General features: G+C 43.2%; 1 protein-coding gene across 1 annotated transcript in view; it reads left to right on the forward strand.

Moving 5' to 3' along the window:
* The first annotated feature begins 54 nt into the window (after positions 1 to 54).
* Positions 55 to 18,183, forward strand: part of LOC310959899 (myosin-10-like) — a 59,828-nt gene continuing 41,699 nt past the window's right edge. Inside the window, exons 1-3 of the mRNA XM_083931423.1 lie at positions 55 to 267; positions 1,567 to 1,944; positions 7,476 to 7,632. Coding sequence (XP_083787549.1) covers positions 1,600 to 1,944; positions 7,476 to 7,632 — 502 coding nt within the window. The 5' untranslated portion in view covers positions 55 to 267; positions 1,567 to 1,599. The remainder of the gene's footprint in view (positions 268 to 1,566; positions 1,945 to 7,475; positions 7,633 to 18,183) is intronic.

The raw sequence follows: 18,183 nt of genomic DNA on the forward strand, positions 1-18,183 counted from the left end.
GGTGTATTGATCTGCATGGTCAGTCTCTATGTGAGCACAGTCCATCGTAGGCGGGAGCAGCAGCAGCAGCAGCGGTCAAGTCTGCTCTGTTAGGAGGGGCCCCAGTGTAGAGGTGGCACTGTGCCTGTGGTGCATACCGAAGCCCCAATACATGCCCGCAGTTCACTCACTGTGTGGAGCAGCTAGTTGCATACAGGGTCGCATCAAGGGGAGAGATCGGACTGCTTGGTGAACAGGATCTGTTCGCCGCTTCACTGACTACGCCAGGTAAGTTACCGTTATCACTGCGAGCACGGGGATGAGAGCGCATGGGGAATATAGACCCTCACAGTGGATGGACGCAGTGGTCTCGCGGGCAGAGGATGGAGGTCTCTGGAAACTTAGTTGGACTATGACGTTAGTTCTTATTTAGGTGACGTTGGCTTGTAAGTTAAAACGCACTTTTTAATATGAGGTATCCTGTACTCCACCTTGCTCACCCTTTTAACGTAAGGTAGACAAACATTAATGAGGTAACGTCAACACTCATACGGATAACATAATAAGCGCTATTTAGCGGTGTTAAGCTAGCTTTATGAGCAACGTTACAATTTGTATTTGGATGAACATGGCTGCTATTCATTGTTCTTTGAAGTAAACTGTTAATTGTTTTTGTTTATCTTAAGGGCATTTCTCCTGATAACAGCACTTTTAGCCCTTTGTAACCATGTCATGACTCATTACGGTGACCTAATTTAGCTCACGGACATAAGTTAGCTATGTTAGATGGGCAGGTTAATGGCTGCAGGTATTAGCCATATATCTGTAAACAACACCAGTAACTTTCCCCCTGCTGTTCCCCGTTCATCCTGTGCTCCTTGGGGACTTGTCAATGCACAGTCATCGTATCTGTTATATAAGCTCCATCTGTATCAAGCGCAGGTTATAGGTATTATCTGGACGGCAGGGATATCATGTGTTACTGTGGGTTATTTTATATACTGCAAGATTTCTAGAGGAAGAAGGGGAACTAGTAATGTGCCATTCACGACGGCGCTCCGTCCCCTTTGATCTGCTGTGAGAGCGGTGAAGCCTACGCAGTATGCGCATTGATATTGTGCAGACTCAGTCAGTGAGAAGTGGTGCGGGCTATCAAACATACAGTAAAATGTGGTCCAACTTTTACCTTTCGGCACTAGTCATGCCCAGAACTGGTGACATAGGTATATCTGCCTGTGTCCTGTGCATTACTTTGTTATATACCAAATGTATTACATAATAAAGGCCTGTACCTATGGCCTATACATCCTCCCCTTCTACCCTGCAGAATTACCTGACTGTTTCTAATACGGTTGGTCATACAGTTCTTAAATATGTAGAGCTACAAAAGGAAATAAGAGTGCACAACATATTAGTGAAACTCATGATCAAGTGAAGGTAAAAACCATCAGCCATATTGAGTCAGTGATACATAGAGGGTTATTAGATACTTTTAAAGGGCACATAAGATGTGTATTATGTGTCTAATATTTCATATCTTACATTTAATGTCTAAGGTACAAATCCCTGCACTCTGGTCTGTTCTAGGTGGCCACATTGCACGGGTAAACCCCAGGTAAGATGTCTCATCGGAGCGGACAAGAGGACCCAGAGCGGTACCTGTTTGTGGACCGGGCTGTGGTTTACAACCCAGCCACGCAGGCTGACTGGACAGCCAAGAAGCTGGTGTGGATACCGTCAGAGCGCCATGGCTTTGAGGCAGCCAGTATCCGGGAGGAGCGTGGCGAGGAGGTGCTGCTGGAGCTGGCTGAGAATGGTAAGAAGGTGGTGATCAACAAGGATGACATCCAGAAGATGAACCCGCCCAAGTTCAGCAAGGTGGAAGACATGGCTGAGCTCACCTGCCTGAATGAGGCATCTGTGCTGCACAACCTGAAGGACCGCTACTACTCTGGACTCATATACGTGAGTGACTTAGACCTGGACCCTTTAAAGATTGTCTGTGTTTTTGTAACAGTTTGTACCACACAAGGGAGTGATTAACCTTAACACTTACAGATCCCCTGGTTCTCACAGCCTTAGATTGAACTTCACCCCTAGTTGTTATAATTTAGAAATGATGTTTATGTTTATCAGTCTTTGTCTGGGGACAGAGAAGGCATTGAGCGTTCTGCTGTTTCTGTATGAATCCTGACCACACAGTATGAGCGACAGATCTTGCTAGCTTTAACCATTGCCACATTTTTACCTCCAATGGATCTTCTCTCCTCAGTGCCTCTGGGTTACAGATTGTTACCTCCCCCCATGGCTTCTCTCTCACCTCAGTCAAAGGCAGGCCTCTTCCATAAACACTACTGGCTTCAGTTTGTTTGTCCTGCCCTGTGATCCAACTGGTGGGCCTTGTTTGATCACAGAGATGGCTTGACCTTTCTCTCTTTTTCCTGGCAGTCACACTGTGTAAAACTCAACACGTTTGGCCCAAAATGTAGGTTAACAGAATTATTTAGTCACCTTGATTTTTAGTATTGAAATTAATTCAGATCAATTTGAAAAGTCTGTTTAAATGTGGAATCACTGTTTCTAAAAGTTGATCACCAGCTTTAACCCTGAGCCAGTAGCTATTGAGAGTGAGAATGTGTCATCACAGCACAGTGCCCCGCCCCCGATATCATGGTATTCGTCGTTTTGGCAGGGACCTGCAAACGCGTTCTTTGTTTTTGTTGGCAGAGGCAGATTTCACTCATCTTGCATTCACAACGTTAATGGCTTGAGCCTAACAAGAACATTTACATCTTGCTCTGTCTCACACTCAGGGGTGAAAGTAAGCCGGTACTAACCACTAAAAGGTTTGGAGGGGGTATGTCATACCGGAAAGAAAAATATACTGTCTCTGAAAAAAATAGCACTTACGAGATCACAGGACAACCTTCTAGCAGGGTTTTTTCCATCCACATGGTTGTACAAGACCAATGATTTTAAATGTATACAAAAAGCTCTGGTATCTATGGTCCGAAATGTAATCCAAACACGTTGGACAGTTCGGTGTCCAATCTCTTGATCATATGTCTGATCATAGGTTTGCAGTGGTCTGTATCACTGCGTTGCTACTGTCCCCATAATCCAATTTCACCACAGACGGAGCTTCCTTGTGATGTTCTAGTTTTGATCTTGACCCATTTACTGACATGTTTTCCAGGAATAGAATGTGGGTTGGTTATCACCTGAGACACTCTGGTTCAAGGATTGTTGCACGTATAATTTATCCTCCACAGAAGATATGATAAAACGGCAATAAGAAAAACTAAGAACTGTAAACTTCAGTGGATGTGGTATTATCAGTTTCCCACATGCCTTGAATTGACATACCAGTCCCTCAGTTCCCTCCTCTTCATTTTCTCTCTCATACCATGGTGTCATGGTTTTGATGTTAGAGCTTCTTAATTTGCCCCTTGGCTAAAAGAAATCGAAAACATGTGTCTGACAGTGTTGGTTTTCTATCAGGAAGAAAATGTCCCAATTCAGCTCGCTCTAAGAAGAAGAAACCCCCTAAGTTCCAAATGTTTTCCAGTGTATTTGACTTTGGTTTCACTGGGCATGTACTGTCTGCTGTAGTCCAAAGCTCTCTCTCTCTCTCTCTCTCTCTCTCTCTCTCTCTCTCTCTCTCTCTCTCTCTCTCTCTCTCTCTCTCTCTCTCTCTCTCTCTCTCTCTCTCTCTCTCTCTCTCTCTCTCTCTCTCTCTCTCTCTCTCTCTCTCTCTCTCTCTCTCTCTGTCTCTCTGTCTCTCTCTCTCTGTCTCTGTCTCTGAGCCTATAGTTTATCAGACACCTTTACTAGCCAGCAACTGAAACCTTAAGGCCACCACTGCATTTTTAGGCCCCTGGTCTACGAGGGATTCATCTATCCTATACTGGCTGGCTCCTCCTGTGGCCCTTTGCCCATCAGACGGCTGGACGGCTGCACACGTGTGAAGTTAGTCAGTCTGTTGAGCCAATTCCTTTATTGTAGCAGCTTGCTTTCTGTGAGGCAGTGAGTCACAGGCTAACGCCAATGCTACACACTATGCTACGCCAAACCAGTGAGGTTACAAGCAGGCCTTTGTGTCGTTAGATAAGCCTCAGCTGTCAGAAAGCCTCAGCATTCTTCCATGGCAAAAAGATCGTCCGTCAGTCTGTCGCCCACTTCAGCTCTGCCGCTGCTCAATGTCGTCCTATCTTCACCAACTCTACTCCCTTTCCCACACTCCCTCAACTTATCTCCTCTTCCCTGCCTCACTGTACTTGCACTCTAATGCCACAGACTCTGGTTTTCCTTCTTGCATCTTCAGGGCCCTCTTATTTCTTATATCCTTTTTGGAATATTTCTGTCATTCAAGTGTTAGATGTATGTAACCCTTTCCCATTTTCCTGCTCAAAACGTTTCTATTTTCTAATACTGGATCTGCCGCAGGTTAAAAGGCACAACAGCATAGAAAAACAATTGAAAACAAAAGTGCACTGTCATGCTCATCCCTGTGGAGAGTTTACGTAAAACAGAGCCACATGTGGTCTCTCTTTCTCTTTGCAGGATATGATTTAACCTTTGACATTAGGTTGCTTTTCATGTCACCATGTTTTTGACAAACACAAGCATGATTTCCCAAGTATGAATTGAATACTGCACTATGAGTTTGGCCACTCTGCCCTAAAATCCAGGGAGCAAAAATCTCCTACTTATTAGACCTCGAGATAACCGAAGGTGTCCCTGCTGCTGTAGATGTGATTTGATGCCATGCATCTCAGTGTATTGATCATATTTCAAAAGCCAAGCAAGCTTTATTATGAAATCACTAGAGCGAAGCTCAAGGGAATGGTCAAGGTCTTCTCTCCTCCACACAGATCAATGGCACCAAATCTGCCTCTGCACCCAGAGTGCCCTCTCCAGCCTATGCAGTGAAGGGCCTATCCACGCAGGCACGCTGCCTGACTGATCAGAGATGGCAGATGGGGTCGGCTGTTGTGTCTGCTGTTGCCTGTGTGTTGCTCAGCTGTTACTAGGCCAGCATCCACTCCCCTGGATCTGATTTCACAGTGGAAATATCACCTTCTCTTTCCTGGACAGGGCCAGGCATGGCGGTTTGGCAGGCGGTGTTAAGTTAGTGCTTTGCTAGTAGGCAACAGTAATAGTAAATGTTCTTTATGCTGCATTGATCATGCAAAGTTTTTCTCAATAATAATTGCACTAACAAGCATGAATCAAGTAGTGGTCGTTTCTATTTGGTTTTGAGGCCTTTTTTGTTAATTGGTCACAGAGATTGGGGCATTAATCAGGTACTTCTAACTTTAGATAAAGCCAGTCAAATATAACCACTGTTCTGCCAAATTTCCCAAGTTTCTCAAGCAATGAAAATAAGAAAAACCTAACTCCGATGTACCATTTCAATTCTGCTGTCTATGAAGTGTTCTGTGTAGTAGTATGCATCAGCATCATGCATATAGAGACAAGATGCAAAAAAATTACAACATCTCCTTTAGCCTCTGGATTTAGCAGCCTGGGACAGTCCACATTGAACATACAAGTATCTCTCTGCAGCCTTCCCAGCTGCCCCAGTGCTGTCGCAGAACTGAATAGAATGGAACACAACCCGTATTTGTAGCAGCTCCAGTTTCCAGATAAAGGGGATATTAATTTTTCATCAACCTCTGAAAAAGAGTGTGGAGAGTTAGAAGTTCAGCTGGTTCTCTCTCTCTCTCTCTCTCTCTCTCTCTCTCTCTCTTCTCTCTCTCTCTCTCTCTCTCTCTCTCTCTCTCTCTCTCTCTCTCTCTCTCTCTCTCTCTCTCTCTCTCTCTCTCTCTCTCTCTCTCTGAGCTGTCTCCTCTCCTCAGGTAGGGAGCAATTTACAGGAAGGCTGAGAACACAGTTCACTGTGTTTGTTGCACCTCTGCTTCTGAACTGGACTGGACACGAGGGAGCTCTGTCAGCTGGCTCATTGCTGCACCCTTCATTCCAGTCTGATACCCTCTCCTTCCCCACCTGCTTTTTTCTCCATCAGTGGTACAGAGCATCCATTGCTCAGTGCTGAAAGGGCTCTACCTGAGCTGTTATCTAATGGTTTCATTATGCTGTCTGCTCTCTGGGGCCTCCTTGTGAACTGATGGCTGCTGAGTCACTCGTGGCACGGAGACTTACTCGGCCTTGGACGTAGTTTTAATTATTTAGCAGATGTCATGGTGTCTGATGCTACTCTATGAAAAAATCACTGTAACAGAATAGAGATCATGTGCTTTTTTATGATCTCAAAGTGCCATGCTGGTAGTCAAAGAATAGACTCCTTAAGAACAGAAATTCAACAATCACGCAACATGTTGCAGTGCATGATTCTACTTTAGATTTTATTGTTTTGTAATGCAAGTGTTCCTTGTAAAATAATGTCACTGTAGAGTACGTATGGTCCCAGGAGACAGAACAAACAAACATGTCTGTCACTTTGACCTTGAAGCCAGCTGCCACTGATCCCCTGGGCCTCCAGATAGGACTGACTGCGGAACTTATCTAGTGGGCAATAACTAATTTAATACTAATTGACTTCCAGTTAGTTTTACATCACAGCACATTTAAGGTCTGTATATGCTTTTACATATATCCATGTAGCTAGTTAAAGTTTACGTTCAGTAAGTACGGCCTGTATGTGGGTAAGCTAGTTAGGCATGTAGAGATGGACATTTGTAGGCCCCTAGGTTATGTCAGTGATGAAAGTCCTACTACTGGTAAGCCGCTCTTTCTCTGTGTCGTCTATAGTGGGAATGCAAAGCCCCTATAGCATCTGCAGAAAGAGACAGAGTCACTGTCCCACCAGGACCTCTCACTCATTCCTGGCTGCCTTGCTGCCTGGTCAGCATAGCTGAGAAGCATTCATACCACACTCAGTCTCTGGGGAGAAATCTTCAGGCTAATGACACAGCCAAATGCAACACCACCATTCAGAAAATAGGCTATACTTTTGCAGTAAAAGCTATTTGCTGTGTCGTGAGTCGTTATAATACCCGTATACTCTTTGTTCACAGTGTGTAATGCAGTGTTTGATTTGAACACTCTTATTAGGAGTCTCAGGGCCTTTTGTTGCTGCGCAAGAGACAGTTCTCAGTCTGTTCAGTGTTTCATTTAGTCTGTCTGACTCTCAATTGGTCTGCTCTGTATCTATCACTGTGTTGCATACCCGCTATGATGATGTAAGCTCCTAAAATGTGGGTAATGACAGGTTTTCCCTACGCTGATAGAATACAGGCATGATGATTTAAACAGCTAGAAGCCTGCATGCTCTGAGTGAATGCAATGAAGTGTTTTATCTTTATATCCACTGTCTGGAGTGTTTTTTTTTTCTATTCAAGCAGAATTTGAAAAATATAGCCCACATGTTTTTATATGTCTTTTATATCATGTAGGTATTCTGATGTTAAACACAGCCTGTCTTTATTCCTTACTGTTTATTAATTTCCCATGTTTTGTATGTTTAATTACAGACATACTCTGGCCTGTTCTGTGTGGTTATCAACCCCTACAAGAACCTGCCCATCTATTCAGAGAACATCATAGAGATGTACAGAGGGAAGAAGAGGCACGAGATGCCTCCACACATCTATGCCATCTCTGAGTCAGCATACCGCTGCATGCTTCAAGGTATGACAGACAGTTTTTTTCCCCCTCAAACTCACTCTTTATTTTGCTTTTATAAAGCTCCCCCTCACTATTGGTCATCATTGACGGGTTTATGCAAGTGGTGGTGATCATCCACGGTGTGAATTATAGTGATTCACAATGCAAATTTTTATTTGTATTTTGTTTCTTGTGTGTGCTTATTGGCAGGGAGTTTAGATCACTTGCAGGCAGCATGGGGTTCGGCTGCATATCCCAGGAGATTAGTGTGTGAAGAAAGTGTGTAAAGTGTGTGAAAGGTCATAAGGTCAGAGAGGATGAGACATCACTGATTATGTCTGAGAGGTCTGCTGTCATTGGGTCAAGTGGAAGATTAACTATCTGGCAGGTTTTCCAGCTGGATCACCAGTGTCATTTGGTCAATTAGTGATTGCACGGTAATAAGAGCATGTTTAACACATTCATCAACACAGGACAAAGGATCTAGGTTAGGTAAAGTGTTAAGTCGCATTGTTCCTACTAAGCTTGTTTTCAATATTATTGGCAAGTGGTATGCTGTGCTTATGTAACTTTCTGGCTCTGTCTTCTGTTATTTCTCCAAACCATGAACTCATTTCTCTTTTGAACCACTGTTACTTTTTTTCCAAGCACAAAAGTTCCAATTCAGACCCAAGATCGATCATTGTCTAAGACGGAAACATTTTTGCAGCCGTAAATCTTAATTTTTTTTTTTGCTCACAAAGAACATCAAAATGCAGTGAAACTCTTAAAAGCTTTGTTTTTACAATTTGATAATCAAATTACCATTTCTGAATCATTTGACAGCTCAACAAAAAGGAACCGTTATCATTGTGGATTTGCTGTACTTTATTGTGGAGGTCTATATTTGGTTTCTAATCTAAGAGAAAATCATAAAAATGAAATCTTAGTCGACTAAGACCAAAACGGCCAATTTGTCGACTTAGAGAAGCCAGAACTGTAATCTACAGTAGATCAGCATATGCTGCCAGCAGAGATAGCCTCTCTTTGTTTGAGATAAGATTAGAGTAGCATGCTGCTAGTGGCAGTCTGTAAGCTCCTAATAGTGTGAGTGGTGGGAGCTGATGCCCTGTGACAAAGGGATTTACAGAGAAAAGAGGAAACAGAAAGAGGAGTGAGACAGATGAGGAGGCAAAGAGAGAAAGCAGGTTCAACCACTGTCAATTGTCATTAACGGGACCTGCTGCACTGAAAACTTAAAGTAATCCTACACACACACTGTTCAAGTAGTTCATGCTACATACTGTTGTATACTTAAGGTTTTCACCTGTTCACAGTAAGATTGGGCGATATGGTAAAAATTTCCAATCAGCCACCGTCAGCCCAGTAACTTCCGACAGCCAATATATCCACCCAGGCGTATGTGCAACGGTGACACTTATCTCTTTTAGCGAACACCAACATACGTAACTGCCTTTTTAACTCAACGTAAAACACTTCATTCAAAATACAATTAAACTCCCCAAAACCGTCTTGTTGTTCTTTCCACTCTTCCAACAATCACCAACTCTAGTCAGGTTGAAATAAATCCTCAATTGCCTGAATAAAATGTGGAAATATGCCGGCTCCAAACGCTGTTTTTCCCCACTTTCTCCTCACTGCCTGCCTAGCAGCTGTCCGTGGGTGCGGAGCAGGGGCTCGTACTTACGAGGCAGACCAATGAATTAGCAAGTCTAATGTTGAAGAACCACTGTGATAATTAGAACCTTTATCACAGTCTACTAGTGTTTGGACAGCCTTAGCTTCTCTGCTGTGTGCCATTACCGTCAACAGCATTACTTTCTCCCTTTTGTTTCTCGTGAATGTTGTTTCACATCTAAAGGCTTGGATTCTTTAAATTGCTTGTTTGTCAATTTTTCCCTTGGCTTTCATTTTTCATTAGTCCCAACATACATCAGCCTGGTTGTGACATTGTCACTGATTGTTTGTTTGACCTCTGCAGCTGCAGCTGTAAAGTTCCATGGCTTGTGTGTCTGACTGATGTGCTGGAGGCTCCCTGTCATTACATACCCTCAGGATGGGCTCTAGTCTAAGCAGTCTGGGTCTTTCCACACAGCTGAGACTTTGACTGGAGCCATGGGCTGAGCAGGGCCAGAGCGTGGACCATGTCACACAGTGCATCGGTTTTCAAAGTCTGGTTCAGGGCTTCAAAGTGAGTCTCATGTGACGATATGAGTCCCATTCATTTAATCTAGCTTTATTCAGAACCACAAACACACAAAGAACTATATACACACTCCTCCCATCCTATCACTATGCAAGACATTTGTCTGGATATGGGACACCACTCCTGTGCCACCATTCTTCTCCCTGACCCCCTTTCCCTGTCGGCGCCGGCAGTGTTCATTCTTCAGGACTGCTGTCCCTCACAAGGGGCCGGGGCGAAGCAGCCAGTGGAATGAGGTCATCAGTGCCCCAGCTTTACCATACCATGCTGTGCTAAATTCTACAAGCTGAGTCACCGTCAAGTTGTCACAGCCGTCCGAGCAGCCTGTTACCCTGAGCAGGGGTGCGTCACCATGGATACCTGTGTGTGTATCTGTGTGTGCGACCAAAATAACCTTCCCCTGGGATCTCAAATAGAGGTGTCACTTGGTGAGTGACAGTATTTCAGGAGACAGCAATGAGGGACATTTGTGTGTGTTATTGACTGAATCTCCTTCAGTCCGTTTAGTGTGGCTAATGTCCTGTTCAGGGTGAGAAAAGCTGTGTCTTTGAACTCTCCAAAGCTATTTCTAACGTTTTAGGATCTCCCACCGTTTTATAGTCTTGTTCTTTCTTCTCCCAGTGACTAGAGCAGCTGGCCTCTCCTATTTCCACCCTTTCTTTGCTTTACTTAGTTTGTTCAGTTTCTTTCTTTCAACCAGAATGTTGTGGCTGGGAAGACACTGGAGAGGAAAATTCCCCACATCCTTGAAGGCATTTTGGTCGCCTTTCACTTAACATGAAAAATACAAACCACAGCCCTGGTGGAAGCTTTGTGTTGGCTCAGTTTGCTTTGTTCTTTCCTTCTCCACCTTTGATCAGGAAACACAGGAGGACAAGTGTGTGGAATGTCCACCTTCTCATCGCTGCTCCATAAGAGGATACAGCCAGGGTTGCCATGGTTAAGCCTCTGTTTAACTGACAACATTGTGTCCCCATTTTCTCGTATTTCACCCCTCAACTAGCCAGACCACAGGGCTTAGTTTCTGGCAGATTTCCAGTGTGTTTGCATTTGTGTGCAGTTGTTTCCTTTAATGTCATTAGTTATGTCACTTACAATCAGATGGCACCGTACAGTAGTTTTACTGCCACAGGGTAACCTAATTTTTCAGGTGAATGCCAGAAATAGTTCTGCACATATCACATACATGCACTGAATAGCAGAAGACCTCTCTTCAAAAGCATCTAACACATTAAACATTATGCATGAAGGCGTATACACTTCTCCAACAGGATAGGCAATATTTAGTTGATAGAATTTGGTTTGCAGCTATGCAAGTCAAAAGTGGGATTTTTTTATTAGTGGCAGCTATGCAACTCCACCCCATGGTTAAGGTTATGGAGCAACACAGATGACACTGTAGGCACAACATGTTCAGAATTGTGTGGGTGTGGATATAGTTAAGTTGCTTATTTGGGATACATACCGCATTTAGACCTGGTATCAACATGTGATCTGTATCAGGATAAAGGAAATCACATGTTAATGCAGAATGTAAATGCACACAGAATGCATTTTGATTGGAATGCAATATGATCTGCCAAGCCACATCTGGAGGTGGTCTTACATGCTTTGTTGTTGTATCTCAGCCAGGTATGAATGAAATCTGTACAGTTAGACCGCATACTTCAGAATAAAGGTGAAAACTGGGGCAAAATAGTGGGTTATAACCAGGAAGGGGATTGATGCAGTGTATGCAGACTTGCCTCCCATCAATACACTGGCACATTTACCTGTTCAACACTGTCATTTCATGTTGCTCACTGTATGTTTTTTATCTATATAGTTAGACTTAAACATTATGTGTTGCGGAACTTACTGGGTGCGAATTGCATTTGTTCTCACAATAACTTGCAAGGTCTTCACTCTGGTGTGGACATCGTTAAACGAGCCCTGTAGGTGCAGTAAATATACTGGTATTTGCTTGCTGTGCCTTATTCGACAGCAGTCATTATATTTATTTATTACCATCTCTTTACCTGCGGAGAGACTGCAGTTTAAGGAGCTATTTCACTAATTTACAGATTTTTTATAGAAGCATCAAGCACTGTCAGAAACAAAACTACAGTTTAATGCTTCTGAATTACCAGAATTTAGTTAAAATGTCAAAAAAAAATTAAATAACGTAAACTGTTTTGTGTCCAGTAACAATCATGAACCGTGCCTCACATGAACTACAGATACTCCTAGATATGAATTGTCAAGAAGGGGATATAGGAGGTAACACAACAGTTAGAGAAGTGGAAAATGTCTTGGAACATAGAGACCAGAGGGAGGGCCATGCTGGGAGAGACAGGGGGGAGAGAAGAGGGAATGTGGAAGGCCTTAATATTGAAGGGGATAATGGGGGGAGAGGGCTCAGCTTGGATAAAAGAGGGCAAACCCCTACAGACACGATTGACAGGATTGGTAGTAGAGATTTAAGAATAAAGAAGAGAGAGTAGAGAAGAGAGAAGATAAAGAAGGCTGTAAAGCAGAGAACCAGGGAGTCAGGCAAAAGCAAGAGGGGGCAGAAGGGACAGAGTTATGGGGGAAACAGAGCAGAGGGTACAGGGGAAAGGCAGAGGGGGCGGCCAGCATTGTGACTCACAATGGGGGCTTTGTGCAGTTTGAAGGGGGCTGGGACCAGGGTTCTGTGTGTGCGTGTGCGTGTGCGTGTGTGTGTGCGTGCGTGCGTGGAGGCCTGGAACTACGGAGCTCTTCCCTGGGAAATGAGGCCTCTTGTTGGGTCAATGAGGGCTTGAGAGCAAGGCTGGTGAAGGGCTCACCCAGGGCCAGAGTGACAAGACAGGTGTGTGTGTGTGTGTGTGTGTGTGTGTGTGTGTGTGTGTGTGTGTGTGTGTGTGTGTGTGTGTGTGTGTGTGTGTGTGTGTGTGTGTGTGTGTGTGTGTGTGTGTGTGTGTGTGTGTGTGTGTGTGTGTGTGTGTCTGTGTGTCTGTGTGTCTGTGTGTCTGTGTCTGTGTCTGTGTGTCTGTGTGAGAGAGGGAGAGGGAGAGAGAGGGACTTTTTTCCTGGTCTTCACAAGGACTGGCTATGTGTTCAAGAGATGACATTCAGACAAATGGGAAAGCAAACAATATGCTTGGACTCATAAACATATGGACACACACACACACACATGCACACACATGGGCAAATACGTATTAAATGGCAGACAGCTGTGGAATTCATACAGGATAAAGTCATATTTCTCTTTGGGTGTCATACATCAGGCTTTTGATTTATGCTTACGTTCCTCTCCACAAGTACACACAGACACTTTTCCTACCTAACCTGGACAGGCTGATGACTGGGAAAGCTGTTGTGTGTCGGTAGCCATGCATATGTATTATAGTGTGTGGCTTTTGGAAAGAAAACTGAATCTTGGCTTTTTTAATCCTTTCTATCCTCAGTTGACACATTCTTTAGATATTACAGGTAGATGGATTTCAGAGGCTTGCTGATATATTAAGTATTAATTTTAAGAAAACAAAATATGTTCCCCTTACCTCCCTTTAAGTTATTTAAAGTATTGTTTCAATTTCAAGACATAAAAACTTCTGAGTTCGCCAGGACCACAGGTTAAAAACAGTCCAGCTACAGTATTCATAGGCTTATCTGTTTGACTTTGTTTACTCACATGTAGTCAATAGTCAACACTCTTAGCTGCCATAAAACCAGGTCCTGACGTGTAGTGGTTTGTGTGTGTCTGTGTGAGTGTCAGAAACAGTTGTATATCTGATAGATTGTGGAGAGATGATTTAAGGTGGAACCTCTGTCATGTATTGCCCTCATTCTTGGATAGTGTTGTCATGGGAGACACATAGCATCGATACCAGAAGCCTCAGCACGACAGATAGAGTTACCTGACTGATGCTGTCACTAACCTCCCACTGACGCTCATAACGTTCCACTGCAGGCCAGGGAGAAAAGCAGCTTGCTGCTCAGCTGTGTGTCATACAGACTGGACTTAATTTACACCGTCACTCTTTTTAATAAGCTACTGATGACATATGTGTATTTATTAATCTGTAAACTGAACATATTCACAAAAGTCTGGCAGTAATCCAAGACTGCAAATTACAGTATATCTCATGGCAATTGTTTCACCACTACTTATGACTGCTGCAGTGACCTAGTTTCACGTGGAATAGTCATAAACACTCTTGTTACCTTTTATCCCCTTTCCGATTTTTCAATTAAGTGTGTCATTTTGTATTCTTTAACTAATTCCATCAAATTCAATCCTACACTGCCACACAGTCTCACACTGATATAGTTTCCCCTCTTTGACTGAAACCCTGCTCCCCCTTTTGTGTTTGGATTCCTGTGTGACTGCAGAGCTTAGCACTGCGATATTAGAGGTGCCAGCATAAACACACAGGCATACACCCGAAAAACAGCCTTGTCCTGTTGGATTATGGCTGGCCTAGCCCTTACAAAGAACCACTGTGGACCAAACAAGCCGCCCGACAACTTGCCATCTGCAATCGATTACATTGCCAAATACTCTCTGCCATATCTCCCGCAACTGCTTTCTCTCCTCTTTGATTGGCCTTAAGGCAACACCCAACAGCTCAGGGCTAATTTTACATTCTTGGTAAGCATGCTGTTGTGCAGCAATTACTCTCTGTTAGCATAAACAATACTTTGCACTGTCCGCTGTAAATGTTTAAGGGATAACCCCAGCCTGAGAAGTGAGTAAAATCTATCATTGACCATTCAGCAGCAGTAGTAATGTGTTTTATATTTCCGTGGGACCATTAGCAGGCAATCCTTGTTGACAGTGACAAGCGTGGAGAATGGATGGACATGATGAGGTGTGACAGTAACAGGGGATCGGGGAATTGTCTATGATGCTGCACAGGAGTAGTTTCCAGGCACATGTGATAGAAAGTAGAAAACCAGAGTGGAGTACTTTGGAAAACACTTCAGTTCTTCCAGAGGGAGATCATATATTTCATATAAAACGTTGATGACATACGTGCAAAAGCCCTCTTCCTGCTGACATACTGTGCAGTGTTTTGTTCAGCATATAGGCACTCAGTCTCAATCATAGCCTATTGCACCCTGTGCAGTAGTAATTGTCTTTAAGGTTGTCCCAATACCATAATATGAAACTTTGATACAATACTAGGTTAAAAAACGATGAATCAGTACTTCTTTCGATACTATGGCAAGAAGAAAAACAATTGGTAGGTTCATTTTTACTAGCGTCAACAGAGGTGCTGGTATTATTTTCACCTTGTGAGTTTGTGTGTATCATCATAGCAAAATATGGTCCCAAAGACACCTACCGTAGTGGGAACTAACACAGAGGCAGTTGAGATCACAATGAAGGCTGAGTTTGGGTGAAATGGGTGTAATTAGAGCAACATAATAGTGTTTATTTCAAGCAGTTATTTCTAATGAGTTTATGACTGGAATGTGGATAAAATTTGTTTAGCCAGGCTGATGAACAATGGTCTGAATAGTGACAGAGTCTATCAGGAGCAGGGAATAGACCCCACACCTCTTCGCTATTGTGGGAAATGAGAACACGAGTCTCGGCGTATTGTTTTTTTCCTCTGCTATTTAGAAGTTGATTGTGCATTATCTGGCTTGACCACTGTGCTCAGTGAACCGAAAGGTAGATTATGTCGACGCCACTGTTGCCATGTCTATCTCTTCTCCATGAAATGCTCTGTATGTAGTTTGTTCACTGCCTCTGTCACTTGTGTTTATTGCTCTTCTCAAATACAGCAAGCACAAGCTACAAAACTATTCAAACTGCATTAAACTGTCTCACTCCCACCCACACCAGATGTTATAGTCCCACTCATATACTCCCAACTGGGAAGTTGAGCCATGGATATCCATTCCACCGTCAACACTCATATGTTGTCTCTGCTATGCTGCCATATAGCTGGCACATATCTTCAGGGCAACAGACAGTTAATGCAGGGGAATAGACATATTATATTTCAAAGAGTCTTTTAATTATCCCAAGAATGTTTACCACACCAGCCCAGAACTTCTCCATGAGAAACACGTGGGACCAAGTCCTCTTCACCTCTCTCTTACACTTCCTCTATCCATCTATCTATCTCGATTCCCTCTTTTTTCTTTCCAGACTTTTCTAATTTCACCCCTGCGTCAGAAGCATTTGAAAAATGTGCTTTGTGGGACTTGGAAAAAGGAAGGATCCTGTGGTCTCTGTAGAGTACAGCTTAGACAGTATAACACAAGCCTTACAAGCCAAACACAAGCCCATAGGACACAGGGCTGAGAAGCTGAACTTAACACACAAGAGACTCTTACTTCCACACTGTATGTGTATGACACTATTCTTAAACATACTGTCTGAACTATAAAATTCCACTAATCTTACCTGAGTTAGCCATCATCACCATGCAATTTAAACATTAAATACTTAGTGATGCAGAATTCATATGTTGCATATTTGACCTTATAGCTCAATAAAGGTTGATGGTCTTTTGTATATTTGCACAAATAAAGGAACAATTCAACATATGGGGAATATATGCCTTTTTGTTTTCTGGCAGAGAGCTAGATGATCAATACCACTCTCAGTCATGTAGGAAATGCATGTCAGCTCTCACATGAATCTACGGCCAACAGTTGGTTGGCTTAGCTAAAAAAATATTGACAGCACCTCTAAAACTCACTCATTCAGGGTCTAATATGTAGTATTATCCTAAAAAAACAATGTACCTGCCTGGATTTTCTGTTTTCTTGTTGTTTAGAGAGGGACAGGGACATTTCTGGGAGTAGATTCAACCCTTGTGTGGGTTTAACCCCCATCCAATAACAGTGTGCAGGATGAGCAGCCCTCTGATTCCAACTGCCACTTTGTGATGTCCCTCCCCCTCAGCATCAGATACTGAAGCACAAACAGAGACATTCAGTGTGTTTACATGCAGTTTAAAAACCTTATTATATTCGGACTAAGGCAATACTCTGGTTTCTCAAACGCCATGTAAACACTGTATCCCGGGTAAAATTGGGAGTTTACATACCCCAATTAAAAGACCTACTCCTTCATTACCCAGACTATTGCTGTAAACAGCGTTCCCCAATTACTATCGGGACATGCCTCTGCGCATGCTCTGTGGCTTATAACTCCCCCTACCCACTCCACGGCAGTGGCTTTTGACCCAGAAATAAAATAAATCAGGAAGCAACGGCGTTGAAACAACATGAAAAAAAAAACCCCATTACCTTTAAAACGAGGAAGGACTTTGCAATGGCAAGTAACATCACTACCAAGAAGACCCATTCCTGTCGTAATTTTGTCAAAAAGTCGTCCATTTTCCCCTGCCTTCCAAGTTGTTATATTAACAAGGTTCAACCAACGCATATGACGTACTAACAGAGCGTCGGTAAAGGATATTTGTCGTTTGTGTAATGTGAATTTACGGAAAAAAGGCACAATTCCAGGTGCCCACTCCATATTCCAACAGAAGGATCTAAGAGAAAAAAGCGTTAGTTCATCTCATCCGCGGAAGTCGCCATGTTGTTGCCACTGAGCAGTCGCTTCTCGTTGCGTCACACTCTGAGCCGCCTCGAAACCAACACTGATTGTTTCGGTCACTTGGGCAACCTTTTCCAAATTTTCACTGCCGCTGGTTACCAGACTGATCTGCGAGTAAAATACAATGGAGCCTGCAAGATCAAGATGGTCTCGCGAGGCTAGGCCCCCACAGGCTAGGTCATTTATGGGAAATTGCATCAACAAAGCATCTCAACAAGTCTTGAGGAGCTGCAGCATTTATTTGTGCAGACGTACTGTACTTTCATTGCTACTCTCTGGCTCACTCATCTGCTTGTATAATTTGTACTCAAATTAAAGTTAAAGGAGAAATTTTCTGTTTTACAGTAGGTGGGATGATATGGCTGACTGTTCCATGGCTCCAGGAAGTTACTGCTATCAGCCAAGAAATAGTAACCAAACCTCTCTCATATCTGTCCATATATTTAACGGCCATTCATTTATTTGAATTGAATCCATTTTTCTTGGCTTCAAACAAACTGAAGTGAGCATGCTCAGCTGGATGGGGTGGTGAAGCTAAGGTTGTGTTTTTAAGGATCAGGTGGTGCAGTACAGTTTTATTATGAAAGCACACAGTGTTTCTGCCTGATAAAACCATTTTATGCATGTCAAGTTTTTTTTCTTCCACTTTAATATGATCTGTGTTGATCCAATCGCAGCAACAGCAAACAAAGATTTTTCCCTGTGGTCTGAAAGGGGCGAGAGAGGTGTAGAGAGAGAAGCTCAATGTGTAAATGATGAGAAAAGCTACCTCTGTGCCTTTGTGTGCACGCTCACACAGGAGGTCCCCTCACTCACT

Source organism: Echiichthys vipera (assembly GCF_963691815.1).
Source record: "Echiichthys vipera genome assembly, chromosome: 17".
Taxonomy (NCBI): domain Eukaryota; kingdom Metazoa; phylum Chordata; class Actinopteri; order Perciformes; family Trachinidae; genus Echiichthys; species Echiichthys vipera.